This window comes from Centroberyx gerrardi, chromosome 14 (genome assembly GCF_048128805.1).
Source record: "Centroberyx gerrardi isolate f3 chromosome 14, fCenGer3.hap1.cur.20231027, whole genome shotgun sequence".
In the NCBI taxonomy this organism is placed as follows: Eukaryota; Metazoa; Chordata; class Actinopteri; order Beryciformes; family Berycidae; genus Centroberyx; species Centroberyx gerrardi.
Genome location: NC_136010.1, coordinates 26,486,480 through 26,506,013, shown reverse-complemented (window position 1 = coordinate 26,506,013; position 19,534 = coordinate 26,486,480). Strand labels below are relative to the sequence as shown.

The 19,534-nt window shown below is 43.7% G+C and overlaps 2 protein-coding genes across 3 annotated transcripts in view; both read right to left on the bottom strand.

The window, feature by feature from the left end:
- vstm2la (V-set and transmembrane domain containing 2 like a) overlaps positions 1 to 9,605 on the bottom strand; it is a 45,059-nt gene extending 35,454 nt beyond the window's left edge. Inside the window, exon 1 of the mRNA XM_071911173.1 lies at positions 9,488 to 9,605. Within this exon, the coding sequence (XP_071767274.1) occupies positions 9,488 to 9,605 (118 nt within the window). The remainder of the gene's footprint in view (positions 1 to 9,487) is intronic.
- A 5,031-nt stretch (positions 9,606 to 14,636) lies between these two features.
- ctnnbl1 (catenin, beta like 1) overlaps positions 14,637 to 19,534 on the bottom strand; it is a 52,573-nt gene continuing 47,675 nt past the window's right edge. For both annotated transcript variants that reach the window (XM_071911155.2, XM_071911158.2), the window contains one exon: positions 14,637 to 15,214. In XM_071911155.2, coding sequence (XP_071767256.1) covers positions 15,126 to 15,214 — 89 coding nt within the window. In that variant the 3' untranslated portion in view covers positions 14,637 to 15,125. The remainder of the gene's footprint in view (positions 15,215 to 19,534) is intronic.

Genomic DNA, 19,534 nt, shown 5'->3' with positions numbered 1-19,534 from the left:
TTATAAACCACACTGAGAAAATGTGCTGTTCTACCATACCAAGCTGAGTGTAAGGCTATTGGTGTGTGTGTGTGTGTGTGTGTGTGTGTGTGTGTTTACGCGTGTCATTCTACACTGCCCACAGGTATCAAGCTGTCCAACTCAGCAGCCCTTTGTAAATACCATGCAGGGCCTCAAAGATGGCCGAGAGCCTATTAGCTGGACATGAAAGACAGAATATCTGAATCACTGGCAGCCGGCTAAAGGAGGGAAAGAGCATGATTGGATTCAAGCAAAGTGCGCCTGTGAGTGTGTGTGTGTGTGTGTGTGCATGCCTCTCACAATGTTTTGAACGACTACACGTGTGTATGCCAGTTAATTTGGCTCGAGTTCGGATAATAGGGGAACCAACCAGCAGCAGATGTAGACTCGTTCACAGGCACACACACGCACACACACACACACACACACACACACACACTCCACGCCTCTGTCCATATACATACACACCCACTGTGCCGGAAAGAGGCTCTCCACAGCAGTGTAATTAGGCCTGGTCACTGCAGAGACGTTGTAATGGATAACCCTGTCTGAAGATGGCCAGGGGCAGCACACATAATTGAGCATGGCGTGTCTGTGTACGTGTGTGTGTGTGTGTGTGTGTGTGTGTCTCACAAGGGAGGGCCACAAAAAAATGGCGCTTCCTGCCGCTTTCATTGCTCCGTTTCTGTTTGCTGCTTTCTCCGTTCGCCAGCACCTAATGAATGTCGAGTTCAGATCCCCGTGGCTTCGTACTCGGGATACCGGGAGGTTTGGGGTTTGAACCCGGGGGGGTGGGGGGGGGTGGGGGGGGTAGCCCCTATACTGGACGGGCTTCCTATAAACCCAAACTACAGCACTGCAACCTTTAAAAAATAAATGCGATGTTTGTTTTTCTAACGCAACCTTTCCATCACATCCTTCAAACGGGAGCTTTAAAAAAATAATCGGAATGTAAATGTTTGCTTCAATATCAAACACATGAAAGGCAGTATAAGCGGCGAACACATTAAAGGAACGACTTCAAAGCCGGTCCCCCCCCCCCCCCCCCCCCGTATCCTTGAAGTCAAGGGATGCTGCCTGCTGATTACGTGACGGGGCTGATTTCAAAGGACTGACACAGGATGATGATCTTAACTGCATGTACCGTGGAATAGCAGGATATTAGTCTTCGGGGCTGCGATTCAGAAGCCGCATGCGTCCGAGGCCGGCAGACAAAGACGCATAGCCTGGTGTAAGGAGCACAAAAGCTGGAGCCGGAGTCCTGACGGGTTTATATTAGGAGAAAGCCAAAAGGGCGTCTGTTGCCAACTGTTAAACATGGCGCTGGATGTGTAATGGTACAGCGCCATATACTCAGACTCATTAGATCTGATGACTACTCTGCGCACTCGCATAATGGCCAAGGAATATGAGGCCATTTTACAAACCCGGGAGCACCCTAGGGTGCAAACACGGTACCCTCGTGATGTTCACATATTCCAAGATGATAATAACCCCCCCCCCCATACACGCTGCTAAACAACTTCCAAGAGTGGTTTCGTGAACAGCGAGGATGAAGTCGGACTCTTTACGCAGCCGCAATCACCATAGCTAACATCATTAGACCTTTATGGGAAGCAGGTTTCCATCTTCATCTCTCAAAGAACTGGAGGCTTTCGCACAGTGCAGGATGCAGGATGACGGCTGTGCAAGGAAGAGCGAAGCTGTTCTGGAGGCAAAGGGGGGCCCTACTCCTTATTAGCTAGATGATATTCATATAAGGCTTGGGCGAAATCCAAAATGTAATATCGCGATACTGTCCCGCCAAAATATTGCGATATATATTATCGTGGGGGTTTTTTTCCGTTTTTTTGGGGGGGGTATTTTATTTTATTTCTTCCAAATTACATCAAATTTCTAGGCTATAATAATAATGATAATAATTATTAACAGGGGGGTGATATTTGATATCACAGAAAATAATGCGAAAATAATGCGATAATAATGCGAATATCGGCCCAAGCCTAATTCATATACTGCTAGGTGCTTCCATTCGGTACCCTTTTGTTTTTTCCTTGATTCTGGTTACGCTATGAAATGAAAGTGAAACAAGTGAGATTTGATGGGTTTTCATTTTAGGCCTCAAGGCAATCATAAATATGAAAAATTCATCTTTCTGAATGTGATAGTGTAATAAACACAGAGAGAATCTCACGACCGTAATGGCACAGCGAGCAGGAAAAAAAAGGAATACTCAAACTAACATGTGTCTTAATACCTAAAGATACATTTTCACAGTCTAAAAGGGAAAAAACACAAATCACAGAGATTCCCCCTGGAAACTAGTGAGCCATCGTGCTTCAATAAATTATCTGCGGCCCGGTGGAGGCTGGGAAGCCGTTAAAGGCCGCAAATCACCGATCCTGGACCACAGAAACATCACGTTCCTCTCTTCGCCTTGTCTTCCTCCTCCTCCCTCCCTCCTCCCTCTGTTAGACTGCCAACAGATGATTCCTGCCAAGTCCCTCCCCAGGAGAAGTGTGTGTGCGCGCGTGTGTGTGTCTCCAAATCCAAGTGTGTGTTCCTCTTTGATGGCAACGTTAGCAGTAATGTGTCTAATGGAAGATAAGCAACACTCTCTTAGACAGTCTTCACAGCCAAGCACTCCCCCCATCATCATCATGCTGAGTGCGATAGAGGGAATACTCTATCCCGCTCTATCTCTGAGAGCACACACACACACACAAGCGCTTACAGTATACACACATGCAACAACACACACACACACAAGAGAGAGAGCAAAGGTTTGGATCGTCAGTCTCAAAGCTGCCTTTATCGTCTCTCAAACAAAGTCTGCATTCTCGCACGTACACGCACACACACGCACACACACACACACACACACACCCGCGGGTTGGATGATGAGTCCCAGAGATGAGTTTCAGTCATAGAGGGACACCTCAGAGAAATTGTAGCTTTGGATCGCCACGCTCAAAGCTGCCTCCAATCATTTCTCCTCCAAAGTACGTCCGCACACACTCGCAGAAACACACACAGCCACACACACAAGTAAGTGCTTTGCAGGAGGCCGAAGGACGAGAGAGGCAGAAGGCACTTATGGAGGAAGACAGAGGGAGAGTCCTTGACTGGTGCCTGACCCCACAGCTTGTTTGTACCGATTTTGAAGGGAGCGTTCTGATGGAGGGGGAGAGGAGGAGAGGAGCGGAGGAGTGGAGGAGAGGAGAGGATTTTGGGTGCATTAGGCAGAACATAGCAGACAGTGACAGGCAGGGAAGGAAAGGAGAGAGTGATGGGTGACAGCCGAGGTTTGAGCCTGATTCCAGTCCACATTGTCAAGTACCAGGGACACGGTAAACGTCTTAGCCTGCAGAACTGCTGGGATGCTTCTGTTAGGGTTACACTGATATATTGCTTTGCTGATATTGGCCTTTTTTTTAATTAAATATCCGATATCGGCCGGTCAGTGTCGTCCACCTCCAATATGATGGAGGTTCCTCTTTGAAAAACTGCAGTGAAATGCTATTTTCTTCACATATTTTATTTATTCATTTAATTTTTCAACAATGTTTTCAACAATTTACAATGTGAAAATTAATTCTTCATTTAAAGGCCCAATGTATCACAGATTTTCCCCCAACATTGAATAGGTGGAGGGGCCTGTTAACCCTAAAAGCAAGCAGTGTCCTATGATGGTATAAATGCAGTTTCAGAGGCTTTTCCACCCTGAAAAGAATAAAATTCTGGGGGGAAACACTGAATTCTTGCATTTTTTGGCATGAAAATGATCATATTTAAACATTTTGAATATCAGAACAAAATATTGACTATCAGCAGCTTCAATCCATAACTATCAAATTGGTCGAATCCTAGTTTCTTTGCAACAATACCTGGCACTTTTATGTAAACTGAACAACTCTGAAACACTTTTCGGGTCTCAATTAGAGCTGAACATTTAATTGAAAAAGAAAAATCGAAATCGCAATATGAACTTCTGCAATTTCCAAATCGCAGAGGCTGCAATTAATTGCTTAAGAGAGAGAGGCGTCCAAAAGAGATTTCTGAACAAGGTGTTTTAATGCTCCAGGTAATCTTTGGTCCATGAATATTATGAAAAACATATCAACGAATGAGTTTCTAAAGGTTATTTTTGAGGTTCTCCTCTTTGTTAGATGCTATGCAGTAGAGTGACAAGAAAGATGGGAGACGGGACGACGTGACAAATGAGGCGAATTGAAACTCGTGATGTTGACAAGCGCACGGCGTGTGATTTATCCCGTCGAGCCTCCGGGACACGCGTAGCAGATTTTAAGGTCAAGGAAAGAGAGAGTGATCATCACAGCCTGACCATTTACCTGCCTGCCGCGGTGAATTTGAATAATTTAGCCGGTGGGTGTCCAAAAATCTCAAGAACACCTTCGTTTTCTGTGGAATAGACCGGGCGAGGGAATCCAGGTCGAAGCTGGGAGCCTTGATTGATTTCACCTATTAAAGTGGTAATCATTGAAATACTTTTTGTGCCTTTTTTTTGCTTTTTAAAAAGTTTGGAGGATTTTTTCCAGGAAAGAGCTACTAGACACTGGGTGTTTAGAACAGCAAATGGAAAAGCTTTCATATATTATACTGTAGGTTGGATCACTATTGTGGTATATCAGGGTTATATTATAGAGAGTATGAAAATGTTGTGGTTTATTCCTTTAAGTCAAAAGGGAGAAGCAGATGAAGGGGAGCAGACAGGTAAAAGATGCATTTCTAAGCCTCGAGACAAGCGAGACATGCATCGTGCAGGAGGAAGGTGCAGCTAATATTTTCTATACTCTGTGTAGTTTATCCCAGGCTGCCCTCCAGCACTTGTCTTCTCAGTGGAGTATATACTGAGGTCAGGACCTAAATACATCGGCTCTACCTACTGCTGAGCTCCGACAAGCTTTAAAACTGTCAGCCTGCCGCTCTCTCTCCCGCTCTCGCCATCTATCCTTCTTGCGGGTTCTGACAGTTTCCTTTCCTTCTCTGCCTCTCTCTCTAGCCAATACAATTACGGAGGCTGAAAAGGAGAGAAAGAGAGAGAGTGAGGGAGGATAAAAGGGTTGTCTGGCCCAAAGATCTCAAAACACAAAGAAGGTGTCGTCACATATTGGAAAGAAACGACCAAATTTCAAAGCAAACTAGACTTCTACTGTAATGGACCCTAAACAGAGTGCACAATGGCAGGATATTTCACCATTGTGATGGATAGAAAACTGAGAAAATCACTGACAATGTATAGACAGACCTGGCAACTCAAGGAAAGACGAGCTAGATCTCACTTCTTACTGTGAGCGATGGGAGGAATTAAGAATGACTTACTTTGACAAAACAAGTCGAATATACCCCAAAGATCAACAATGCCTCCAGTCCAAAATTTGCAAAAATTGTTACACATTAAGGGAAACAAGACAGTTAGAATAATACAGGAAGTGATGACATTCTGCCTTCAAAATAAAAGCAGAAAATTCATCATTCTCACTTTTGGAAGAAGAGAATAAGTAATGTTGGTGTGAGTAAAAATAATTATAGTTTCATTCACTCTAGAGTAACTTAAAAAATATATTAAATATATTCTCTTGGGGTTGCTTTGTAATACTGAAAAACGTAAAACACATGAGCATCAATTTGGGTTTTCTGAAATTGAAATGAAACAAACATGAAAATGCTGACAGGTCGCCATTTGTGAGGATTGTTACACAACTTTCAGTGGATATTTTGATCAAAGGAACCACTCGTTCCTGTGACTGTTCCATAACAGGCCAACATCAGGTGGGATGAATGAATGTTAACTGAGTGGTGCTTGGCCTGGTACTCATATGGGCCGATCTGCTTATTGAAGTACCTTGATTCTGAAAAAAATGGTATTGGTGCAGCTTTACTACAGATACCTACAGTAATCTGTTCTTATACGATTGTTATTGTTCTGTAGGACTGCAAAGCAGAAGGTGACAGAACTGATTGAATCTGGATTGAGAGTAAAAGGGAAGCTCGGAGCAGACTGAGACACTTGGTGTCTGATTTTGCTGAAGATGACACTAAACCCCACAAGCTGCTGCTGAATATTTGCCAGTGATACTGCATTGGCCACTGTTACAGTTCTGAGTGGAACAGTCTCTAACAGTTGTGTGATGTAATTGCCTCACTGCTCTAGCTGTAAAGCCTCACTTTCCTATATGTTTCACCATTACATTTCTCATATATGATAAATCTATCATATAAGGAGTATATAATGCAATAAAAGCAGGGTTGTAAAGGAGGCTTAACTATCGCAGGCTGTAGCTGCATCGTGCCATGCCTGTCTGAACTGTCTGATGGACTTGGTTTACACTCGTAGATGCAGCCAATAGATTCTTGACGAATGCTGTCATTGTGTAGCGGAGCAGCCATGCCTGAAGCCTTTTAAGCCCAGATATCTCTCCCTAGCCATGGAGGATTCTGTCTTGACAGAATGGTAAATGTTTGGTCTGTTGAATTGGAAAAAGTGGTTCAAATGCAATCTGCTACGATGGGGCCCAGGACGCCGCTGGTTTCTCTGTGGATGGAGGTCAGAATAGGGTGAGTGTAAAAGATTGGTCCTGTGTGAAGCCTCGCAGGCATGAATATCTCCCTTTGTCCGCCCAGTAGAGACCCTGCCTCCAATCCATTTTGCTACCCAGCAAACACTTTGGCGTTGAATAGATGTTGATGCGACAGCCTGCAGCATGTTAGACACCTGTGTAAATACAGCGGCAGAATGAAAGTTTATTTTGTGAAATCTGGACCTAAACATCTTTCTGATATAAGTTCAAAACAATTTCCAAAGCTGTTTTAATATGATTTTTTTACCGTGCCATAATATCACGGAGTATAAATTTTGTTCTCATTTGGATTGACATTGAACTTGGCTTCCTCCTGCGCGTCGCCGTTCATCAAACGCTTGCTGGGTACGATGGCGTTTCAAATAGCACTGCTTGGCATTAGGGGTAAAACAGCATGATGGGAGTCGACTGGAATCACAAAACCAAGTCAAGTTCTGCAGCATATTGTTGGCATTGTTAAAATGGTACATTTAACAAAACCAATAATCCAAATGTCTTTGAGCTCCTTTGTGCTCCCGGTGTCTCATTACAATCTGTGTTTCCATTGGAAAGTTTCAGCGTCTCACCGGCCTAACGGCTCATTTACCCCTCACAGATTAATTGAGGCAATTGATTGGCTGGAATAATCGCCTCGCTGGATAACCACACCATAATGAGATGTTAATTGAAAAGTATCAATGACCAAAACAGTGTGTGGGCAGACGCAGAATGGAACATTCTGCAAATCAAATAAGGATTCGCAAACTGTTTTTCTTTCATTACTTTCCGTTCTCTTACTACTTTTCAGCTTTTACTTTCTTTTCCCTATCTTCCCTCTATTCCAACTCACCTAGTGATGTGGTGGTAAATAACCAAAATCAGTTATATTTTCAGAAAAGCATGAATTTCCTCTGAATTCTGTCCTCAAAAGACCCTATCCTCATATAACCGGCATCAGCTTAATGCTACTTACTGTGGTGTTCACTATAAATTCACCTCATAAAGATTTATGACAGTCTAAAAGGTGGATGAACTCTATTCTGCAAATACAAAGGTGGTAAACTCCTCTACATCCCTGAATGTTACCTGGAATTCATCCATCATCACTTGGTCAAAGACTTTCTAGGTTACACTTCACTCTGAACTTTACTAATTATAGTGTTGCAATGCACATGAACAGCTACTTAATATTTTAACACTGTAATTAGGTATTAAAGTACATGAGTCTGAGCACACACTTTTTTCCACACACCACTATTCTAACATGCCTTCTCCCACAAGCACATAACCCCATTTAAACTACACAGCTTCTGATAGAAATGGTCCTTGACAAGGTTATGAATTTAACAATGCGCCAACACCTCACCATGGGTGTATTCATATTCAGGTGAAATATTCAAGCTGCACAAGGCAAATACACGTTGGAGGCACCAAATGGAGCGAGAGGTAACTTTGAAATGTAAGGACCCAGAAATCCTGGAAGGTGACGTCAGTAAACTGTTTACCGACCCGACCGGTCTGTGATGCTTTATACCAAAGATACCAAAGAGACCAAAGAGACCAGAGAGGAAAATAGCTAATGTCGGTGAGTCCAGGTTTCTCTGCTGCTGTTTAGGAGACAGTTTGGATTTCACTCTGAAGTTTCAATTCATAATTTCCTGTGGGAAGAGAAGTTGCAGCCACACTTGCAGGCTGATAACAGAGATGTATTTTTACATAAAAATTTTGCCTAGTGCAGCTTTAAACTTTACAATGCTAACTCAGGCGGCGGGACCCAAAAAGAGTCGCGGGTCTGTTTTCCTCAACACATGCAATATGCTTTAATAAGCCTGGGTCCAGGGCTGCTGATACAGAGCACCTCTAAAGGGAGGAGCAGAAGTTGGCAGAGGAAATGGATCAAACACTCACTGCCTGCTCAAGGGCACTGGGGTATTATTTAGCCCTGCTGGCAATCACCTCCTCCTCCCCCTCGCTTCATTTCTCCACCCAGGCCAACTCAAGGCTGTGCCTGACCGGCGTCCCGCACATCTGCCAGAGCTGACAGCGCGGCATCTGTGGAGATTGGCGGGCCAAGCCCAAGATGACAGGAGAGCCGGGCGACGATGGCCGTGATCCTCCGTGTTGGTTCGTATGACGCAACAAAGTGTAAAAACTGGAGGCCCTGGAGGCCATTTAGGATCTAGTGCTGCTGCATGAGGAGGAGGAAGAGACTGGATCTGAATGTTGGTCTGAATCCAAGTATAGACTGAATGGGAATACTAACAGAAAATGGTAACTTCCATCTACCAGCTGACATCACCTCTGTCACATTGGGATGAGCCACTGATCAGAAGCATAGAGAATGAGAAGCACTGTTACTGAACTGCAGCCCTCACAGAACGGTTACAACCTGTCCTTCCTGAGTTCTGGCTGACCGTATATTATGGGCTGTTACACCATTGATTACATTGGCTACATCAAAGTACATAACCCTACCGTGTTTATCAAGGGCTATCACATTAACCAATGACTGAAGGATTTGATATGGCTGTGTATATCCAAATGACAATACCCTGTTGGTTTCATGAGACAGACAGGTGGACATGCCTGGACTGAATGATAGGTTGATCTATTCATTGCATAGACCTAAATGCTGAAACTCCTATGCTGTTAATGCCTCACAGCAAGAAGCATAAAGCCACAAAGTATTCTCATGCAGTGAAAAAAAAGAAAAGGAAAACACATTTGCATTACTTGACAACGATATCAACATCACCCCTACAGCCTCTGCTGCTCTCTGTAATATTCCTGTTCTGCATGTGAGCAGGCATCAACTGTGCCGTCCTTTTCAGACACAAACAAAAATACAAAAAAACATACGGATTCAAGGCGGGTTTCACACCTACCATTCCCGGAGATGTGGTTCTCTATCTCGGCGTGTCCAGCTTGCTTTGTGGAGGCACTAAGTTGCATACAGAGTCCCATGTAATGTAAACTCCCCAGCAGCACCCTGAACGCTCCCATCTCTCTTTTTGTTCTTGTCTCCTTTTCCTTTCTTGCTTTCTCACATCGGGTGGAGTACACGTTGAAAAATATATATATATATTTTTTCTTTTTAAATCCAGGTGACTTGTTTTAGCGCGGAAGGGACTAGATACCTGTGTGAAATGGAAGAGGCGGAGAGGCGAAAAGTCGCCGCAGCTTCCTTCAGCACCAGCAGACTGACTGACTGGCTCTCCCGATGCCGTTCAGCCGGGTCTACATGCGGCGGAGGGACACTTCTCGTTCTCCCAGTTGGGGAGTGGTTTGCAGTGGGGGAATATCAATTATAGGCGGAGTGATATGAAACACATGATTTAGTCGTTAAACTTCTCAAGGCTGAATTTTGATTAAAGCGATACGCTTTTATAAAACGACGGGAACACACACCACTGCTAAAAAAAACTAAAGTGCTTATAGGCTACATCTTTTATTTGTAGTCAATAAAAGATAACCGAATAATAACGAATTAAATGTTCTGCCGCCAAGCATATAGTTCTTAAACATTAGCTAAACAGAGTGGTTGACAGGGTTAGACCAACAATGGCCGTTACATTTATATCGTTACATTTACCGTTGTGCCGTTACAGGTGTTTGAGCACGACTCAGCCAATCGGAGACAAGCACCGTAACTTTTATAAATGCAAACAATGCGCAGACGTGAATGACTGTGAATAAGCAGATTATAAAGCGTTTGGTTTCAATTAAAGCATTAACATTTACATGGATTTAATTGGTAAATTAGTTTACTCAGAGAAGTCTGTCCTCTTTCAACAATATTCCTCAAGGCACAACACACAAGATACCTGAGAGACAGTCCAAATTCTGACAACACCGGGATGATTAAAAGGTTGGCAAACAAATGCTGGTGTAGTGGTGATTGAGCACATAGGTATTCCAAAAGCCCAACAGCCTATCAATCATGAGTTAATATGCTGACACATGGGTATACAAACCAGTGGGTAGGCCTATAATACTTGAGTAATGTAGTCGTAAATAGAAAAAGTGATTTCCAGCTGACTATGAACAAAAATCAATTATATTTTCATTTATAGTATTTAGCAAATAAAAGGGATTTGGAATTCACAGATAACACTCACACCACTGTTTAATAGAACAGGGCTTCCCAACCATTTCCATGTCAAATCCTTCTCTTCCATTCCCAGTGGAGTGTTGCGTGTCTTTGCTGTGTCTCTGTCCATGGTGCTGAAGAGCCGGCTCTGAGCAGCAGCCTCAGCGTGCGTCTGCTTATTGGACAGCGGAGGGTAGAATTTGTCTGTGTAATGACAAGTCGCCCTGTGATATGGGTTATTGGACTTTATGAAGCAATGTGTCACCGCTTGTATCGTCTTCAGCGCTCTTAAGCACCTTTCCCACAACAAGGCGTCACAGCCTGGGGGCAGTTTGACAACATCCGCCTTGTTAGACAAGATGATGACATGCATCTCCTTGATTTTGAAGGAATAACAGAGAAAACCTCCTCACTTGTATTGCATGTTATGATAAAGAGAATTAGCTAACAAAGTGAAAAAGTCATTTTTTCATTTCATTGTGACATAAACTAAAAAAAAATAACTATCGTATTCCCACAGTAAAATTTTAGATACTATACAAACATCACAGCAAAAACTCACAGCTACTATAGATCAAAACGTATACCATAGAAAATCCTAATCTAATGTCATTTCACATATTGTGATATTATCATTGTGAGGAATAATCTTCAGCTGTAGCATATAGTGGCCTGGCTGACAGTCTTGTACTGCTGCTATCCTCATACCTTAGAGCTACTGACCATCAAGCAGAACCTTCACATGCAGTCAAAGGTTTGGAAATGGTTTGGAGTGTAGAAATAGAAATGTACCTGGGACCTGTCTCTTGAAAAGTGTCATTCAAACTTCCCTGACAATTCCAGTTAGTAGCTGCAGCTGTCACACTGTAGCACACAACAGGCTACAGGTGACATTTTGCAATATTTTGCTGATTTCTTCATAGCGAGCGGCCTGTATGAGTCAGCTCGCTCTAATGGGACTGAAAACACCTGCTGCAGCAGACAGGACGATTCAAGTCTTTTTAAATAGCCCAGGCTATTTCAGCTTTCTCTTAGGCACCCATTGATCTTTGTATTTTTTTTTGTAGTTTCTGTTTTTCCTTTTTTTGATGCGACCTGATCTGTGTATAGCATCCAGGATGGCGAGCTTACTTACTTAATGTTTATTGTGCCTGGAGATAGTCTATGTCTTTGTATGTTTTTTTTGCAAACAAACATTTTCATCTCTCACCATTTTGTCTCTGATATACAGTCTTTACACACTTATTGTCACCCTCAATACACATGCTGTCACTGCTGAACTAGGCGTGGATTTAAACTGGATTTGTAGGGACGGCGAGTGCTGGAGGCCTGCGCACCTACAGGGCTTTAAGTCTAGCAACGCCCCGGTTTACCCACTTTTTATTTACCCACTACATCACTCCTTATGCCTACACTCAATAACATAATACCTTCTCCTCTCAGTCCGCACCGAGAGAAAGGAGCCCGAAAGCACAGCGGCACAGTGTTCGCACTCAGTCATTCGGAAAATACAATTATTCTCCCTCCCCTCGGCTGTGAAATTGCTGTACAACCGCTGTTAAACACGCCGCAGTCATAATCACTGATAAGAGATGCATGGGGCCGGGCCTCCTCTGCCAATACAATATGCAAACGACGCCCTGCCGCTCCCCTCTTACTTGTTACGGAGCGATATTAGAGCTCGCCGAGCCGCTTGCGAAAGGCAGCAGATGTGACAGCTGTCGGCGAACGGCCTGCCCTCCACCCCCCCCCAAAAAAAAAAAACGCCGCCCGGTTCCTGCCGCGATCACGGCTCGGTAACCGGAGACGGTATACTCTTAGATGAGTTGAGACATCGGTATGGATAGATGCTGCATTGGTGTCATATGGGAATGACGGTTGATACAAGTTCTCTGCTTGAAAATACCGTTCACCTCAGATGGTAAAAAGTTCTGATGAGTTCAGCTTTCAGATAAAATACTACTAGAAAATATTGAATACTTGGATTCTTCCTAATGTCACCAACAAGGGAATATCTGTAGTCAAATGTAGAGAATGATTATATTCATTTAAAATACAATTAATTTTCATCACACAAGTCATTTGTGGTTGACACTGCAATGTTTGATTTGCTGTAAAACCCAAATGTGAACTCAAATGTTTCCCTCCCTCACTAAGTGAAGTGTGAAGTGTGAAAAAACGTATCAGGATCAACAGTCTACAGAAAACCTCAATCATGGTGTCTTGACGGTGTCAAACGAGTTCAAACGCATCGACACTTCCAAGTCGTTCCGACAGTTATTCCCAGATGATGTGAACACAGCAGGAGTTCCAACCCAGAGGTGAGGGGAAGGGAAGCGCTCACCGTTACCTGTAATGTTGAGAAGCCCACTTTCCATCACCTCCGACTCATTGACATATCTTTCCATTCTGTTGTCAGACGACTCTATGTCAAGGTTCAAGGTTCAAATGCTAACAGGCCAGGAATTAACTTGCATGTTGTGAAGTCAAAAAGGAAAAACAATAGCTGACAAGCAGAGGTGTGACCAAGTCAGCTTCGCTCGAGTCCTAAGTCAGTCTCAAGTCTTGAGGCACAAGTCTCAAAGTCAAGACCCAAGTCTAAATGTAGATTACTAAGTCAAATCCAAGTCAAGTCCATATCATTAATGTCAAGTCTCAAGTCTAAATGTAGAACAGCAAGTCAAGTCAGAACAAATCAAGAAGACAGAAAGAAAACAAAAATATCTAGAACTTTTCAATGCAATATCATATTAATAGCATACAAACTTGGTAAGAGCATCATGAGTTTGATTTCTATAATCAGTTTCAGCTTCAATAAATTCAGTCATTCCATCCAAATTCAGAAAACAGAATTTAAATTCAGTCGTCTGCTGGAACAAATCTCATCACTTTCAACCTAAGTCATTTACACAAACACAAGATCTTTTGTCGAGACTTTAGAAACCAGTCGTCAAAGTCAAGTCCCAAGTCACCAGAACCCAAGTCAAGTCTCAAGTAATTCAAATTGTGACCCCACCTCTGCTGACAAGCTAACGAATGAGGGCAACTCAGCATTTACTGCCAAAGATAAGTACCCTTTCCCTTCTCCTCTATTCTGGATTGGATCTCCTCTCAGTTTCTAAATATTGGAGAGATTGCTGCTCCAATGGCTGCCTGAGCATCACAGTAGAGCATAATTCTCATCATGTTGAAGCTGACATCAGGGCTTGTATCAATAATACAGTCCAATGTAATCCAGTGATGTAGTTGTAAATAAAGAAGTGGGCAAACTATAACCTGTTGTCGGTGATCATTAGAAGGTAAACCACAACCAATACAATCAAAAATCAAATATGATCAAATATGTTTTTTTTCTCAAAAGACCCTATCCTCACATAACTTTCATCAGTTTGATACTAGTGTACACCATCAAGATGTCATGTTGGACTAATGGCTAAATGGAGCTTATGTGGGTTTCCTGATATAGTCTCTCCAAAACATCCTGCCTGTCTGTATTGATCTGGCTGTCTTCACACACACACGCACACACACACATAAAACGCAGCAGTAATTGGGAATGTCTCCCACGCAAACTGACACGCAGCAAAGTACGGCGCTACACTAAACCTTCAGGTTACAAGACAAGGGATAATAACACAGTAGGTCTGCTTGTGTATGCAGCTTCACCATAATAACACTGCGCCGTTGATGTGTGTGAACAGCTTCACAAAGAGAGACGGCGGTGGGATGCCGAGATCCGGCGGTGGGCGGGTTACAGCCGCAGACAAACAAACAAGACCTGAGTCTGCCTTGATGCGAGGCCGCTCTCTCGCTGAGCTTTGTTGTTCCCCCCGTCCGCACCTTGTGCAACAGTAACCGACTGCGGGCGTTAATGAGATTCGCACGCACGGTTATCAATCTCGCTCCCTAAGCCGTGACATTAATCAAACAGACCCAACATCCAATCGGGATTTTATTACCAAATGTTTTATTACAAAATATTTTACACGTAAATACGGAAACAAACAAACCAGACGAAGTAGGAGAGCCTGAGGGAGAGATGTCGGCGATGAGTTTGCACATCTCGGCGAAGTCTGTCCGTAATTATTTTGCAGTCTTCATCATTGTATATAGACAGTACTGCAGCTCCTCCGAGCTCCACTCCTTTTGTTTCTACAGTGACATTTTAGCTATATTGCAGAAAAACACAGACGGCCGCTGCCACCTGGATCTTCGGGTGGCTCAAGGTCATGATCGCCGTCTCACTCAGATCAATCAAGACTCTTAAATCTGTTCTTCCCGCTTTCTACGATGCGGGAGTTAGGGAATGGCTTGGGATTCAGGGGGTGTGTTGGCAGATTGTAATTGCTGGTCAATTCGCCTTCAAGAATTGTGTGTGTGTGTGTGTGTGTGTGTGTGTGTGTGAGTGTGTGTGTGTGTGTGTGTGCGGGTGATTAGAAGTTATCTAGAAGGTCCATGATCCTCTTCTGCTCGGACTCTTTGAACTCTTCGCTCTTCCCGTCTCCGATGCTCTCGGCGTACTCTGTGAAAGACAAAGAGAAAGACAGCAGATTAGTTTACTTGGACTCGGAGGTTATAGAGACCACCTTGGGAGCCGGGAGATCACGGGTTCAAATCCCCAGCGCTGAATGGGAGGAGAATGTGAATGGGAAATTCAAAGAGGGTTTACATTTTACATGACATTTTAGCAGATGCTTTTACCCAGAGCGACTTACAATGAGCGCAATAGTAGAATACGCTTCAATTCCTAGATCGCCGAAAATTACAAGCAATGAAAAATAAAGAGTGCAAAGGTCAGAGTCTAGGTGCCTAGGAGACAGAGAACGGTCATGTAAGAGCCAACTGCTGGGAAAATAGAATAGTAATAGAATAGGAGCTGAAGAAAGAGATAGACATCCATAGAGTATTGGTATATATATGCATCTTAAAAAATGTTGAGTGATTTGACAAAATGCTTTACTCCTGCAAAAAGTCAAGAGGTAACACTGGAGGAGAGTGAAATCTATTCTTTCAATACAATATGTCTTACTGAGCTAACTAATGAATGAAATAATAGTTAAAATCAAGCTATTCTTTGTATTTCTAAGGATAGCGGTGGGATTCGTGGCTGTGAACTTTGAGAACCGCTGCATTAAAAGACTAACAATTGCAAAGAATCTCAAAATGAATGACTAGTTTTTCCTCAGTTTCTAGTCTTTCCATCAGTCTTCCTGCCACAGTGTACAGTGCAACTGTCTTGAAATCCTGTGTGTGTGTCCTCAGCAACTCCACCAGGTGTACTCTGCGGTGCAGGCGCACACGTGTGTGTACTTCATTGGGCGCGTCTGCGCCTTTCCACTGTTTTCTTCGTCTGTGCCTCCCGCACGAGGCCTCGGAGACCGGCGAACGGTCGTTTTGTGAGTCTAATGTGCAGAAAGAGAAAGTTGCAGCTGCCGCAGCCCCGGCGGAGTCCAGGCGCTCGCTCCGGCTCTCAGCCTCTGAGGCGGGGATTACACATTAAACCCAGGGACCTTGAGGTAGAAGATGAAAAAGACTGCTTTTCTCTGGGAGACACAGCAGAGGGGAGAGAATGAAGGGGGCTTTTCTGACAACAGCCCGGGGCTCTGGGAGTAGGAAACATGGCTGTCAAAAACACTGGGGAGAATTGTATTTATTTTTTTATTTTTTTAGGGGTGGGGGGGTGTTTTGCAGTTTTAGATCTAGTGCGTAGAGGAGAGTGACAGGAGAGGAAACCTCAGAGATACTGGGGAGAAACGAGAGCCACAGGCAGGTGGACAGACAAGACACACAAAGACACATTTACATTCACGCCATCTGATGCTCTTATCCGGCGCGACTTACAGCGAGCTTAAATTCCTACATCAACATTACAACCAGAGCTTGAAATTACCACCAGCCACAAGCTAAATTCTGGTTAGATGTGAGCCTTGGCTGGTAAGCTCAACACTGTTACTGAGCAGATTATGATTTATACAATTTAAAATCAGAATTTTGCTTAGAAAAAAAAAGAGACTAGTGAATTTAGACATACACAAGACTGTCTGACAGACAATTCACAATTCAGTTTCAGACCTGGACTACAACCAACCAATATAGAGGAGTGCAAGGGTCAAAGCCACAGTGCTCAGACAGCAGATGTAGCCATCATTCCTGTGTGTCTAGAAATGTTAATGTATAATAGAGAAGTGCTAGGTAAAGAAATAAGACTCAGGCAGACTTCTTTTTTTTTGCTATAATACAGGAGTAAGATCAGTTGCAAGTGGAGCAGGAAAACATATTTGATATTGTACTATTGGACTGAGACAGGAACTTTGTCGTCCCCATAATTAGATAAACATTGTTTAGTTGTTCAGTATTAATCATAACTACTGGAATCATTACCATCATGGATCCAATTGCATCAATTACAGATTGTTTTCTGCAATAGTAATAGTCCTAAATAGTATGTTGCACTTCCAGTGTGCAGTACTACAACAGTGACATTATGCTGACAGCCAAATATACCTACAATCCTAGTTTTCAGATCATATTCCAAATATAAAACAAAAACAGACAAGTGTAATCTCATTACTGTATCAGCTTCAGGTGATGCCTGTGGTGGCAGAAATTGTGAAATTGCTGCTCGAGTCTCGACTCGTGCATTTTAACTGTGGCCGCTTCCTGAAGTGTGTTGCTTAGCATCACGTACATTCCACTACAGGCGACAGAAAACCCTGTGGCACACTTTACAATTCAATTGTGTTCGTTCTCTCCCACACTCTCAAGCCACAGAGAGTCATATTCATGGCGATATATTTCACAATCTGTTGCGTTTGAGGAGGGCTTGAAGAAGAAGAAGAAGAAGAGGCCATTTTTACATTTCAGTCCAACTCCTGCCGCTCGCCCTCTCGCGACTCCATAACCTGGCAACGGCCAATGCGGACACGCGTCATCATACACAGTGTGAGGAAGCACACTGGGGAAAATACAGAACAAAGGAACGTTAAGGAACGCAACACCTTGTTCTTCATTAACTATTCTGTATTCCACCGGCATTAAACGGGACGGGTGGCAACCTAAGAGGCATCTCAAATGTCTCTTATGTTTTCCTCCGCATGGCACAGGAGCAGAGTCACATTGCTGCAAGGTCTTCCACATCCTGAGTCAACGAGCCAGACTGACAGTGCTTTGACCCAATGAGGATGGGGGGGGGCAATCACTTTTCAGGGGGCACGGGTGCCACCCCGTTGGCCCCCGCTCTCGGGACTGGACCGTGGCCTGGAGGTACGGGACTGCAGCTCCCGTAGTAGCCTTGTATGCCAGTACCAGGGATTTTAATTTGATACGAGGAAACCCCTGGCAGCCAATGTAGCGAATGCAGGAATGGGGTGTTAAGGGACAGATAGCTATACCAAAAAAAGATTTGAGGTTGACTGGGAAAAGCAGGTAAAGAGATATCAGACACGGAGAGAGCGCTTCAACAAAAGCATAAAATCCTACAGCCTCTTTCATCCCAGCCCAGTCTTTATGCCTGTGTGTGTGTGTGTGTGTGTGTGTGTGTGTGTGTGTGTGTGTGTGTGTGCGCGTGCGCGCGCACGCGCCACCATGTCTATAAATGGCAGTGCAGTCAGCCACACAGACAGAAAGGTCAGAGACTCGGTGACTCCTCAACTCTCTGCAGAACCTTGTCTTTGGCATGCTGGTACTCTCGCCTGCTGTCACCACGGCAACGCAGCAGAGGACAATACTGTACTGAGCGTCACCATTACTCAGGTCACTGACTGGGACTGATCCACCAAGAGTGGAAGAAGAATCGCTTCCAGGAGCCGTCTCTACCGCTGACTCACTACACGACTTTCAGGCCGATTACAGCCACGACTCGGACATCGTGGCTCATTTTCAAGATGGGATCCGATGAGCTCAGATGACATCATGGTGTGTGAAGGTGAAGGACTTTATTCTCTTCACAATTATTTCGAACATGTTTCATTTTTATGAGTCGTGCCTGGACAAGGGGAAAAAAAAAGTACAGGAAGCGTGGGAAAAAAATGGCCACCTGCAGACAGCAAGATGTAAAAAATCTGTGTGATGTCCAATCTTTTCATATTCTGTTAAGTCTCTCCAGCATCAAGATGAAGTCTGATGAGTCTATGTTTGAAAGGTCAAGGAAAAGATCAAATGGAGGGACGCCAGGTCAGAAACGATGTATTTTAATCAGTGACCAAACTCATTCCCTGGTACAGCCTCATTAACAGTGACTTAAGCTCGGCTGAGTGTTTGGATTTGAAAGGCGTACAATTATTGAGTGATCAGGGTAACAGATGTGTGCACATCCCTCACCGCACGAAAGAAGAAATGATGTGAGCCAAGCAGGAAAATAGGAAATCTCCAAAAGAAATTAATATGAGCCCCAAACTGAAAGCCTGAAAAAAAAACATGACATAATTTGCATGGCTAGAATTTGCCAGACATCTGCACAGCTTGTTCTTCACATGAAATTACAGATTCCAAGGCTTTTAATGATTTGTCATGTCCACTAACAGGGGAATGGGGATAATAAGCATCTTGAGTTGAGATTTTTGATAATAGAAGTGCCAGTGAGACGATGATGGCGTACATGACACAAGTTCAATGCAGGTGCAGTGTCGGCATCAGAACTAATCTAGTGAATGAGTATTGGACACATGGGTGGAGGTAGGGAGGTAACAACCAGCAAGCAAACTTGGCAATGTAACTGGTGTTAACGTTACCTACTAATTAGTACTAGGTATTAGCCATGCAACATTAGCCACTGTGCAGATCAGATGTGTTAACAAGACAGTGATGGTTTGCTGACTAGATACTATGGTTACCTAGCTAACAA